Raw genomic sequence first — 14,374 nt, forward strand, 5'->3', positions numbered from 1 at the left:
GAATAAGATCAAAGTCAGCGAACTCAAAAGGCTTCCATAGCCTTGGCAACTCATGACTAGAGCCTAGGGAGATTACTGACGCCATAAACAAGAGTGTCAATTTGTTAAGTCAACAACAGGAGTCACTGTGTACTTACTTCTCATGTGGGATCTGTCCTTAATGTGTTGTCCAATGTGAAGTAATGCTATAACTAGTACTGAAACAGTATTTTGCACTTTGTGTTTCTGTGTGGGTGCAAACTGATGAAATCTTTACTTAATATATACTAAATTGATCTTCTGTATATAAAGAGAATTGAAAATGAATCTTGATGTGAATGGAATGGGAGAGGGAGCGGGAGATGGGAGGGGTGCGAGTGAGAGGGAAATTATGGGGGGAGGGAGCCATTGTAATCCATAAACTGTACTTTGAAATTTATATTTACTAAATAAAAAAAAGACACTGATTTTTTTAAAATTACCTACTGAATCAAAATCCACATCAACCAGATGGTGAGGTGGCAGGGTAAGACATTTTATTTTGACTGTGAAAAAACTTATAGAAAACTTGTTCTCACCTCTTTGTGAAAAATTATTTTTAGACAAACCAGAACTTTTCCCACAAAATAACTTTGGATCTATTAGATCAAACATTTATATAATTGCTTGATTGTGACCCTAATGTCCTACATTATAATGGAATAATATTTAGATTTGAAAAGTTAATAACAGGCATTAAAACTACCCATTTGAACCTCTGACAATTCCTTTTGGGTGCCTTTATGGAATATCTGTTTGGATACTAGGTAAACATCTGGTGTGGACTACCTACTTGCAGGAACTGAAAAGTATACTCTCTGGAATTTAATCAGAATATTTGCTAGGTAGATTTTTTATAATTAACTAATTTAATTTGCAATGATGCTCACCAAAAAGTAATTTTAATTTTGACATATTTTGTGTCAATTAAGCTATTAATTATGGCAGCAGTTGGCTGGCAGTGCCTTTGTGTTTCCTGGCCATGTCTAGTTCAGTAAAATGATATATCAATAGCATAATGGAAAAGATTGCTTATTATTTATTATGAAATGAATATTAGATCATTAAATCTACTCTTAAAAGACAAAGGGAAAGAATGCAACTCTTTACTACTGTGCTAGAGTTTACTTAATTAAAAATATTTAATTGATAAATAAAGACTGTATATATTCAGGTAAACAACATGATGATTCATGTTTATTCTTATGTTTGAGGTAATATTAAAATGTAGCTTATGTAGAGAGAGGATGTCTGAGAAGATAAGGTTAGAGCATAATCATTTTCTGATCCCAGAAAGAAATGAAAGCATGATAAAAATTATGTTATTTCTGCAACTCTTGGAATGTACATAAAAGTGAGACTATAATAGGATGCATAGAAAAATTGTACTTATGTATTCTTCCTACCAAATGTGTCCTGCTTTGGACTATAAGACACTTCACTAAGTTTGCTACCCTGATGAGAACAAATGGTGTCCTCTAAGTAGGTAATCCAGAAGTGCTTACTAATGGAATTTCTTAAAGAGGTGCAGGCAGAGCTTAGAGATATCAATCCCAAAAGGATGGATGTTCTTAACCAAGCAGCAGCAACCCCAGGAAGCCTTTACCACCATGAGCCTGACAAGGCAAGGAAGGAGAGCATGTGGTTGTACAGAGGGTAGCTAGATGAAAAAGGCTGAATAGCAGAGACTGTGGCCTTTATTTAAGGGATGCAGCCACCCCTACATTGACTTGTCTGGAAAACAATCATGGAAATAACATATGGATTTCATTCTGGTCCCTATGATATGCTACACATGACTTCTCTTCATCAATTTAACTGAAATCCCAAAATCAGGAGTGCAGGCCATACTGATCAATATCCTGTACCTCAACACAAGACAGGTGGAGCAAATGAAAAATGGATCTAGATGAGCAGTTCCAGCACAGTTCCTAAGAAGACACTGAGAATCCCCTCTGAGTGACTATCACTGGCATAACAATAAGTCTATGGTTTTATATGTTTGCCTTTTGTAAAATGAATAGCTAATTGAGGAGTCAGTTTTGAGTAGTTAATTTGGCATTGAAGCTGGACTACCTGTTTAAACAGATTAGCATGAGCAGCACAGCCAAAGTAGCTTTTACTGTATGTAGATGGAACAAATGAGGCAGGACCAGTGTACAAACCCCAAATAAGCAGAGTGCAGCTGTGTAGACTTGGAAGTAGCTGTCACAGAACAATTAAGCACAAACAGAACTTCATAGAGTACTGATGATTTCTTCTATAACCTTGACTACCAAAGATATATAATAGACAGTAATATCCTAAACTTCAGGTCGTAATCAGTGCTACAAACAAATCTTCATTCTTCATACTGGAATTCATGGGTCAGTGTGGAACAGTTTTTTCCCCATACTATTTGTAGAGTCTTTACTTAGTATAGAGTTAATCATATGAGTATAAAGTTAATTGAAAATAGATCTTAGTAAAAAATAAGAATGGGAATAGGAGAGAGGGGAAAAGAGGAGTGGGAGGATAGGTAGGATGAAAGAATCACTGTATTCCTAAAGTTTTATTATGAAATACATGAAGTTTATGTTCCTTAAATAAAAGGTTTCTGGGGGAAGAAAATGTTTTAAAAACAAACAAACAAACAAACAAACCCGAAGTTTCTAAAAAGATTTGAATCTAATAAACCATTCTGTATTTTTCCTGTGTTCTAAAGGATGCTGCTTCAATAAACTTAGTAGTTTTAGAGAGATCATAACAATGTTTGCCCATATGTAATACCCATATTCATAATTAATTTGATGATGATGTGTTGGTTTCATCCAAATGAACCTTGAAAATGTCAGTGAATTTCGGCTAAGATACCCAAGATGCATAGCATAGATTGTTGATTCAGAAAGTAAAACATACCTGAACTTACTGACTCATTGACACATGGTACCTTTTTAATAAAAAAAAAAAAAAACTGCTTGATTTGACTTTTCATCCTGATAATACTTAACTCAAGTTTGTTACACTTAACAAAATCATGACCAAATGTTTTATATCCATTAAAATTTTGTCAAATTTATTCCAATTAAAATTACAAGTACTTTTTAAATTTACTATCATAATGCCTGTTCAGAAAATGTGCCTTGATTAATCCCTTCATTAACAAAAGTCATTCCACATTGTGATTCAGTTTAATTTATGAAATAGTCCTATGGAGTTTTGTGAGTTTTTAAAAAAAGAAGTTGGGCAAGTATATAGATAGATCTAAGTAGTAACTCAAAAGCTTTTTGAGCGAAGTTGACCTAATTCTACAATTTAATGTTTGATGTCCTTTCAGAGAGAAGGCAGGTGATGCTCCTGAACCTGCCAGGGGCAACATCATTAACTAACTGGACCACAGGGCAGAATTCACAGGCTGTCCTGAAGAAAGAAACTTTGTTCATTATTGTAATCTTTGCAGAGGTTGTAACAGTCAGGCCAGACCTGCCAGACAGGCTGGGGAGGGGACTTTGCTTCCCTGTGAACTTCAAGTGAAAGCAGAAACCATATCCACAATGTGAAGAGCCAAAGCCATAGCACTTAGTCAGGAGTGCACCATGGCTAGAGACGTTCCTGGGTCAAAAACGAGCCCGTAGCATGGGAATATAATTAACCCCAACAGAATGGAACTGAGTTTTCATTGTATCATAGACCACACTGTAGAGGAGAATGGAAAAAAAAAAAAAGGCAGAAGGTGGCTCTACCAATTAATAGCTAAGTGATCTTGAACAAGAATTTATCTTCTCTATCATCCATTTTCCTATATAAAATGAAGATAACAAAAGTAACATGCCCACAAAGCACTTACTGTATCAGCCATGGAATAAGCAGGCCTTCTTAAATAAATTTTTGTTCACTATTTTGTTATTATTATCAAGCTTGATCAGATGGGAGTATATAAAAAAGAAGGACTTTTACCTTTGTCATTCAGTTTGCTCTAATTGACTGTTATTGGTCTTATCCTTTCTCGTATTTGTAGGGAAATGAAAATGAAAAAGAGCTAGTCTCATACTTGAAAGGAACTGGACAGGTGATTACAATTGTTATAACTGAACATCCTCAAGACCCACACTGGCCCACTGTTTACCTAGCACTTTCAAATGTACCATATAGGACTTACATCATAAATAATTATGTTAATTAGGGTAGCATGAGCTGTAATCACTGTACAAACAGCAAGGGAAACATAAAAGAAAAACAAACATTCAGCAAGGTAGAGGTCAGAGAAAGCTCCTAAAGTAGGCTCAAACTGAGGTTTAATCAAAGACATTGCCAGTGAGTGTGGAGAATACAGACTTTCTTAGCACCGGAAGCAGCCATTGCAAGTCATTGAAGGCACGAAAGAATCTGTTTTCTCCAAAGAGATACCACGTGTTGGTGAGAGTTGACAGATTCACATCCAAGAAAGACAGAAGATATTGGTTTGGGAAGATAAAGACCTCTCTCCCGCCACCACCCCAGTCATTTCTATCTCTTCTTTCCTTTATTTTATTGTCGTAGCACTTATCCCTACTGCTCCTGGTACTCTAAGTGCTTGTATGTTTGCTATTGTCTGCCTCAGCCAGTGGTGTATGGGCTTCATGCACGTATGCACCTCTCACTGATCTGTTTCTATATGTGCAGCCCTTAGAGCTGTTTCTGACATACAGTCAACACTCAGTAAGTATTCAGTGAAAGAAAATTGAAAAATCTGATAAGTAGGGACTTGTTCACAAATATCTTAAATATATTTAGGAAGAAATAATCAGCACTGGACTGGGACTAGAGTGGAGGATAGCGACAAATCTGAGATTATCTTTTGGGTTTCTAAGTGAGGGAATGTCTAATATCCAAATACAGCATTCAGGAATAAAAGCTAGGCTTTGGATTTCTTTTGGTGAACATTGATCGATTGATTGGTTGATTTTAAAGACAGACTGACAGAGAGAGAGGAAGTGGGAGAGGGAGATATCTCCATCAGCTGGACCACTCACAAAAATGCCAACAGCTGGGTCTGGGCCAGGCTGAAGCCAGGAGCCAGGAACTCTATCCATGTCTCCCATGGGGTAACAGGAACCCAAATAGTGGGCCATAATCTTCTGCCTCACAGGTGCATTAGCAGGAAGCTGGATTGAAAGCAGAGGTAGAACTCGAAACCAGACACTTCAGTCTTCGAGGCAGGTATCCCAGCTCAATCTACTGTGCCACCATACCCAACCCAGTCCTTTGTTTGGGTGGGGGGGTGGGGTGCAGGGTGGAGAGGAGGATACAAAGTTATATGTTGTGATTCTCCCAAGAAATGTATGAAGTCCCCCTTCAAATAGATAGTAACCCCCTAGAGTCTCTTAGCTATGGGGAATGAAGCTGATTTTTATTAGCAGCTATGGAAAAAGGTATCATGACTGATTAAAATCCTGTAATAATCACCTTCATTAAATAGAAGGTTAAAAGTGGAAAGTTAAGGAATTCAAATAACCTGCCTTAGAACCACAGAGCTGAAAATGAGAAACACAACATTTGCAGTTGAAAACAGCTGAGTCTACCACTGAAGCCATCATTTGTCACCTGGCATGCTGCTCAAGAAATCACTCTGTATTTAGATGGCCACCTCAGTGTCATTTCCTCACTAAAGAGATTTAATAGTGAGTAATCAAATGCATTCACTCTCAGTCACTGACACAGTTTACAATGACTGGTTGGAACTGAGCTAGCCTCAGTAGGATATAAAAATTAGGCTAATCATATGGTGAATACTTACTTCATCCTGTATTTTTTCCTGCTAGGAACAGAAATTGTCTCTGTAATTGTATGCAAATCCTTTCACCAGAATCATCAGGAAAAATTATGCACTGCTCCTCCTGCTCCAAAGAAAAAAACAAAAGTAACATTTTAAAACATCACTTTCAAATCAGCCAAAATGAGTGGTTTGGTTTTGTGTATAAAAGCCAGATACAAATTAATATTATTTACAGTACACAGCTTGGAATGTGAATATAGAAAACTGATATTTAATATGTTGTGTAACACTTCTGTGGCTTGTTGCTAGTGGGTGCTTTCATGATTCATTAATGAGATCTGTTGGACTCGAGTTTCAACATAGGGTAGAATAAATTAATTGGTCTTTTAAGAAACAGAATTTGATGGAAATCACTGGCTATCTTGTATCTTCAAACAATGAGCCACCAGTTCAGGCTTAGCTCAGGATTTGTCTTTATGAACCAAAAATATTTCTGTTTTAATCATTTAGAATGGAGATCTTTCTGAAATGGATTTTACATCTACTTTAATTCTGACTCTTTTTTTGAAGTTTATTTTAGCTTTTCTAGTGACTGGGGATGGCTGCTATGAACATCTATTGATAATGAAAACTGCAGAATGACATTCAAGGATACTATAAGATATCCCTGCTGAGATGTGCATGGCTCTTGGCTCCTCCATTCAGAATTTCCCTATGCACAGTTTGGGAGTTTTTGCATTTACCTGCCATGTTCTCTTAGGGCCTAAATGTATAAATCATAAATTAAGACATTTTAAGTCACTTTATTACTGTTTAATATTATTTATCATTAATTCTGAAACTATCAGTTAAACCATAAGACATTGATGATATTTGACTAGTTTTGACCAACAGAAATGGTAATTTCATATGGTGCCACCTGACACAATGAAAAATGTTTTCCTTTTTATATGGATAAATACAGAAAGAGGGAATAAGTGTAGAATTTTGTAAAAAGCAAGAAAATGACCCTTTCTTTCCCTTTTTTGTAATTAGTCTAGATGAGAGGAATCATTCCATTAAACCTGTGTGAATTTTAGTAGCTTCTTATTTGGATTCTGCTTCTTCTTACTCTTTCCACTCTCACTGGTAATTTATACTATAACAGGCTAACATATAATAGCAGATTTATAAATTTGTGTCTTTCCTGCTGGAAATCTTCCAATGTTTCACTATTATCAACATTTAATTATTTATTATGTATTCAAAAGTACTGCATCTTCTAGATGCCATGTATTCTTCTAGGCAGTGTACAAAACAAGTCTGTAACTGAGCAAATTTACTTTCAAGTAGGGAAGATGGACAGTAAACAAAATAAGTGAGTAAAATACAGCATATGTTAGATGGTGGCAGGTGTTCTCAGGATGAAGGAGTTGACATGTTAGATCACTTAGCCGGCCGGCACTGTGGCTCAATAGGCTAATCCTCCACCTGAGGCGCCGGCATCCCGGGCTCTAGTCCTGGTAGGAGTGCTGGATTCTGTCCCGGTTGCTCCTCTTCCAGGCCAGCTCTCTGCTGTGGCCTGGGAGTGCAGTGGAGGATGGCTCAAGTCCTTGGGCCCTGCACCTGCGTGGGAGACCAGGAGAAGCACCTGGCTCCTGGCTTCGGATCAGCGTGGTGCGCCAGCCACTGGGGGATGAACCAACGGAAAAAGGAAGACCTTTCTCTCTCTCTCTCTCTCTCACTGTCCACTCTGCCTGTCAAAAAAAAAATCACTTAGCCTCGGATAGTGTTACTGAAACCCTAAAGGAAGTGAAAGGGTAAATCCTGTAGACCCATCTTGGTAACAGCACTCCAGTGGGGTGCCTGAGGCAAGAGCACACCTAGAAAATTGGTCAATTTGTTCATGATTTTTGAGCATCAGAGAGAAAGAGAGATGGCCAGAGATGTGGAGACTTGTAGGCCAATGTAGAGAAGCAATTGGAGAATTTTCACTAATAATTGGTGTGATCTGGCTTGTTTTTTTTTTTTTTTTTAAGTTTCATTTTTGAAGTTCTGCTATGCATAGTGTGGAGAGAACAAAGGCAGAGCAAGGAAACCCATGCAGAGGCTACTGCAGTAATTCTGGGAAGAGGACTGGACCTAGGTGGAGGCAGAGGAAGAAGAGAGAAAGGGTCAGATTCTTAATAAATTTTAAGATAGCACAGATTATAAGATTGTGTGTGTGTGTGAGACAGAGAGAGAGAGAAGGAAAGAAACAGGAGGGAGGGAAGGAAGGAGGAAGGGAAGGAGGAAGGGCAGGGCAGGGCAGGGAGAAGAAAATAAGGAAAGAAGGGTTCATACCTATCATTTTAAAACCTTTACAACACAGCCTCACCCTTCCCTGCTAATCCTACCTGCTCTCCCTGTGAAAGTACAGTGAAAAGTCTCTCAGCTTGAGAATGGAAGACCTGAGTTCAATTCACAATTCTGCCACTTAGTGGGGTTGTGAGTTAATAGAAGTTATATACACACCTTCACCTCCATAGTGAGGATAGTACCTACTTCACAGGGCTGTTCTGAGATCCAATTGTATTTTAAAATGCTAGTAGAACATAATGTAACTTGGGAATCCACTGTGCCAGCAAACTAGTCTATTAACTCACATGTCTATTAACTATCAACTACTACTAATCTAAGCATTCCTCCAGTTTTCTGCCTCTGTGCCCTTGCCTTGTAATGCAGTAGCTCCTTCCTTCTCTATCCCTCAAGCCCTCTCCATCCTCTGAGAACCACATCACAATCCAAGTCCCTTTCTGTGCAGTGAAGTCCCCACTTCTTTTCTTTAAAAAAAAAAATTATTTCAATAAGGCAGAGGCCCAAGTTCCATCTGTCCAGTCATTCCATTACTCACAGCCTTGACTATGAACAGAGAGGGGGCGGCATTCCGATTTAGGCTGCAAGATAAAGGCTCAGGTAGGCGGGATAAAAAGCACCGTCATACAGTCTGTCGAGGAGAGTGTTCTGAAACTTCCACTAGGCACTTCTACCCATACCCTGTTGTTCAAAATACATTCACAGAGCCATTTCTGGCTAAAAGAGGGGTCAGGAAATGTGTTTACTCTGATGATCCACATGCCAACACGAAAATTCCATTGCTGTGGATGAAAAGAATTCATAGTAGAAAACAACTTTCTGATTCCTCTACAGTGCTTCAACTTTACAGGTTGTAAGGCATCCTCTGAACTAAGTAGGAACACTCTAATGTAGGAGTCAGAGACAATAAATGTTATTTTCCAAAAACATAAGAGGCCTTTGGAAAAACCTGGGACCCAGAATTACTACCTTGTTGAAAAGGGTCATTTTCAATCCATCTTTGAAGACAGATTTTCAATTTGTGTTCTTGGGTTTTTGTAGAAAAGGAAAATGCAGGATATTGCATCTTATCTCAGATGTACATGTATGATTATAGCTTCAAACTGTGTAAGTGGGGAAATTTTTACTGTTTTTTACCATGCCCTTCTTAAACTACAGCATAAATAAATGCTACAGTCACAGCTGCAGATAATTTAACCAAACTACAACTCTGGCTACTCCTTCTGTGAGCTGAGACCTTGGAGTCCAGAGTACGGCCTTTGAACATGTTATTTCAGTACTAAGCTGCTTTGGAAAGAATCCAAACTAAATGGTTACTAAATCTGCTCCACGGTTGCAGCGTGGTGTCATTAAATGCGGTGAGGATTGCAGAATTGTATTCCTGTCTCTGAGTCAGGTAGAGAAGCAGCATTGAGTAGACCTCCAAGCACACACACCTTTATCCTCAAAACCGTGAGTTTTCGATACTGGCACTTGTGCCAGAAATTGATGGGGTACTAGCAGGTACCTGCATATGGCCTAAATGACTAATGAGGGAGGCTTTAATTTTAGTAAATACAAGCTGCTGCTATCTCCTCTGGTTACTTCTCCTTTTCAAGCTCAACTACACCTCATAGAAAAGAGCAGTCAGATTTTTCTCTACCCCCTGTGCCTTCTCTCAACAATCCATTACTCTGATGATACCCTTTGATATGTCTCATTCTCATCTCTTCCTACTTTGTCCTCAATTTCTCATGCCTCTGAAATATGACTTCCATATCCAGAACCCCATTCACACTGCTCATTTTGACTACACCAACCTCTTCCCACTGAAACGCACAGTAGGCTCTGGGCAGTGCTTATCCAAGTGAAGTTTTTTTGTAGTATAGAGAAAACTCCTGTCTTTCTGAAACTATCTCCTCTCTGCCATAAATTTCTCCTGTCTTTTTTTCTGCTGTACTGTATATAGACAGCTGAATCAAATAATTCTAGAAAAACAGAACATAGAATAAATGAATAAACTCAGCGTGTGTTATTAGCAGCAATATCTCTGAGGTGCTACTCATCCAAAATAGGTCATTCTCTCTGGATGGTAAGGAAGATACTGATGTGCAAGGCTTCCGTAGCTTAGGACTACTTACCTCCCTGTGATTCTATTTAACAGAATTGACAATATCATATTTAATATAACATTTTTAAAACTATGTGCAACATACAGTATTCTTTAATAACTATGAAAAAGGTTTTGATTTTTTTATTATAAGCCTATTATGTACCATATCCCTCTCCCCTCTATTCTAAAAATTTATCTGGATTCCTTTGAAATCATATAGTATGCAATGCTGTAACTTTGCATAAGGATACCTCTCAGTTCTGCTACGTAGTAAATTCCACATAAAGATAAGAATCATTTTTGGTTTCTCTTGATCTACCTTATGGAATCTCACATGTATCAGGTTTTCAGTAAATTATGTTGAATTAAAATGTTAGACATCTTTGTGGAGAAGAAGCAAGACTTAAAATACCCTTTACAGTAGTAAATTTTCAGTTAGGAATCTGATATTTACCTAAAATTGTAGCACTCGTATTTTGACCAATGTTATGTTACCAATTTTCTAATAGCTAGAAGATACAAATCACAGCCAGATATAGCAATAATGTGACTTGACTTGTGATTTTCTAGTTTATATAACAACTAAGTTACATAATCATAGATTCAACAGCAGTATTTTCTGATAGTTACAATATATTCCCAGCTATCTTGACACAATAAATAATACACACATATCTGAGTTGCAATGAATAATAAAAGAGCATATTAAAATCAAATGCAGCTTGTAAAGAATATAAGTTTCAGCTACACTCTGAAACTGTAGCTGCTTGTCCTTTGTACTGCTTTGAAAAGATGCCATTTATTTCTGACTATGATTAATGGAGCTTTTTAGGTGGCCAATTTCCTTTGGCATTTAACAGAGTTTGTGTCCTAAGGCTTTGTCTTGTTTCAATTATAGAATCATTTGTAAATCTGCAGAAGCAAATAATGAAATGCTGGACTTTAATTATATTTTTATTAGTGTAAATCTTTCAATACCATAAGGTAAGTAGGAACATACATAACTTTCATCAGAACTACTGTGGTTGTACATTCTGTAAAGTTATGTCAGCAGGAGATTAACAACAGGGCTGCCCAACAGTGACATGAGGCCTGACGGCCACTCGATGCCAACAAAGCAGCAATGTCTAGAAAACTGCCAAGTTGTGAATTGATCCCAGGGAGCAGGAAGCCCACTTCAGTGAGTGCGACCCATATTTGTCATTTTACAACACTCAATCAAACAAACAAAATATCTTGGAGTTATTTGTGAATGATGACAAATGAAAGGAGGAAAAAGGAAAAGTAAGATAGCAATAGATATTTTAAAGTATCCACTTTGAGCATAAGAACACGTTCAAAGGTATCAAAAATTAGTAAAAAGGAGTTTTCCTGTTACCATCAGAGAACAAGTCCCAGTAACAAAATAAATGAGGCAGGAACACTAAGAAAGCTTTCATACCGGGGCTGGTGTTGTGGTGAAGCAGGCTGCACTGCCACCTGTAGCAGCATCTCATATGGGTGCTAGTTCACGTCTCGGCTGTTCCACTTCCAATCCAGATTCCTGCTAATGTGCCTAGGAAAGCAGCAGAAGATGACCCAAGTCCTTGGGCCCCTGCCACCCACGTGGGAGACCCGGAGGAGGCTCCTGTCTCCTAGCTTCGGCTTGGCCCATGCCTGGCCTTTGCAGCCATTTGAGGAGTGAACCAGCAGAAAGATGGAAGATGTCTCTTTCTCTCCCACTCTCTCTGTAACTCTGCCTCTCTAACAGATAAAGTGGATCATTGGACAAAAAAAGAAAAAGAAAGGTTTCATACCATCAAGATACATATTCATTGAGTAGGAAACAAGAGAAAGAGCACTGGGTTTCTGCGCAGAGGGGAATCTAGGCAAGATTTGGAAAGATAATTGCTGGCATGCATTACAAACTAAAGACTAAATGGAGCAATAGACATATCAGAATAATTATATAGAAATTAACATGCCCTCTTTCTCTCTCTTTGGGGAATTTTTTTGTCCTTTAAATAAAAATGAATCAACTGCCACGTATTTCATTTGGCAGGGTATCAGGGGTATCAGGTAATTTATATTTCAAATATGATCTCTTCATCAGTTCCATTTGTTATAACCCTAGCATCAGGAATGTTTGAAACTGTAACATAGAAAACACACCCAGAAGTCAAAATCCCTGAATCCATGAGACTCACATATTAACCAGAAAACTGAATAAATATGTTCTTATCATGCAAGTGCTATGTATTCATTTTAAATCTTCCATTTCAATCCATCTAGCTCTGTATCCTAACTCTAGAACCAAAGGATAGAAAAACTGGGTGCCTCTTATAGATTGAACTCAATAAGTATTAATTCTTTAAAAATAAGCCTTGAAAATTTTATTTATACCTCACCATAAAGTGAAACAATTACTAGGTAACAGGCTGCAATGCTAATCAGTCCTTTTACGGGCTACTGATAGATTCAAAGATGCTTTTTTTCCCCTTCTTTCACATTACCTTTCAAAACTGAGACCTAGAGAAAGCAGGAAGTTTCTAAGACAGTGAGGGTGTAAAGACCTATTCCCTGTTCTGGGAATCCAAGTTCACAGCTGCTTTCTTAATTTGGGTGCTTAGACCAGATGACTTCCCCTCCACATGCAGAGAAATCTGGGTGGGAATAGGGAGGAAACATCTCATCCTCTCGTGCAAGGCTGTTTTCATCTAATAAACACTCCCACCTCCAGAAAGCTTGCACACACCTGCTCTGCATTCAAGATGCAATTCATTTCTCCTCTGTGCTCTTTTCCCTCGTCCCATCCTGGCAGATTTAACCAAGCCTTCCCTTGGGCCAACACTTTTCCTGGAGTGCTGTTATCATTACCCTTTATAAAACTAAATTTTGTTTGTTCATTTGAATGTCTGTCTCCTCTACTAGAGTGTGTGTATGAGTACCCAGGGCCTTACCCTAGTGGTTATATGACTTACCCCTCAAACTAAACCGTTTCCCCGCCAAGAGAGGAAGTTAAATAAACAATACCCCTCCGATGTACATCTTCCCACATAACCAAATAAGGAAGAACAATAATGGATCCTCATAAGTACCATTGTCCTTTTTTTTTTTTTTTTTTTTTTTTTGACAGGCAGAGTGGACAGTGAGAGAGAGAGACAGAGAGAAAGGTCTTCCTTTGCCGTTGGTTCACCCTCCAATGGCCGCCGCGGCCGGCGCACCGCGCTGATCCGATGGCAGGAGCCAGGAGCCAGGTGCTTTTCCTGGTCTCCCATGGGGTGCAGGGCCCAAGCACTTGGGCCATCCTCCACTGCACTCCCAGGCCACAGCAGAGAGCTGGCCTGGAAGAGGGGCAACCGGGACAGAATCCGGTGCCCCAACCGGGACTAGAACCCGGTGTGCCGGCGCCGCTAGGCGGAGGATTAGCCTAGTGAGCCGCGGCGCCGGCCGTCCTATTTCTTTTACATCTTCTCTTCCATAGTTGAACCACAAGTGTCACTGCTTTGCTCAAGGGAAGAATAAAAATTGTGTTCAAAATGAATTCTGGCTAGTGAGTAAAACGACAAAATGGGTTTATGAAATTGTTATTGACTACAAGTGGTGGTGGAATTCGTTTCTGGGTTATCTCGTCAAAAATGTGTCTAGAGCAGTAGAATAGTCTCCAATAGAGAGATTGTGAGAGCTTACACAAGATAAGGTGTTGCTACTTTATTTCATCAATAGTTTAAGAGATTTTGTTGCCCCAAGTAAAGAAACCAAGAGCAAATGACTCAGAAATAACTATTCAGGTTTTTAAGTATCTGAGCATTCTCCATGTATTTTGGAGCATAAAAATGTTGATATAGATGCAGTGCTTGCATAAGTCTTTAAAGGAAAGTAAAAGCATATTTTTAGTGACTCTCTTTTTTTTTTTTCTCTCGTAGGATACTCAATACTCCAAGCTATTATGGAAAAAGCAGGACAAAATGGTTGGCATGTCAGTGCTATATGTGTGGAAAATTTTAATGATGTCAGCTATAGGCAACTTTTAGAGGAACTTGATAGAAGACAGGAGAAGAAATTTGTAATAGACTGTGAAATAGAGAGGCTTCAAAACATACTAGAACAGGTAAGTGAAAAATTTTACATCATTATTAACTGATACAATATGCCAAAAAAGTTGGCCTTTGATTGACTTGTCTCCATCAATATCCTCTCCCGATCTTTTAGTTTGC

The 14,374-nt window shown here is 38.4% G+C and overlaps 1 protein-coding gene across 8 annotated transcripts in view; it reads left to right on the forward strand.

Annotated features, from left to right (window-relative positions):
• Positions 1-14,374, forward strand: part of GRIA4 (glutamate ionotropic receptor AMPA type subunit 4) — a 390,923-nt gene that overhangs the window by 266,663 nt on the left and 109,886 nt on the right. For all 8 annotated transcript variants that reach the window (XR_016219762.1, XM_070077585.2, XM_051819991.3 and 5 more), the window contains one exon: positions 14,084-14,268. Coding sequence is in view for 7 of the 8 variants with exons in the window: in XM_070077585.2 (XP_069933686.1) it covers positions 14,084-14,268 (185 nt within the window). In the remaining variant the exon portion in view is untranslated. The remainder of the gene's footprint in view (positions 1-14,083; positions 14,269-14,374) is intronic.

Source organism: Oryctolagus cuniculus, chromosome 1 (assembly GCF_051225735.1).
Source record: "Oryctolagus cuniculus isolate XC-2025 breed Fujian yellow rabbit chromosome 1, ASM5122573v1, whole genome shotgun sequence".
NCBI lineage: Eukaryota > Metazoa > Chordata > Mammalia > Lagomorpha > Leporidae > Oryctolagus > Oryctolagus cuniculus.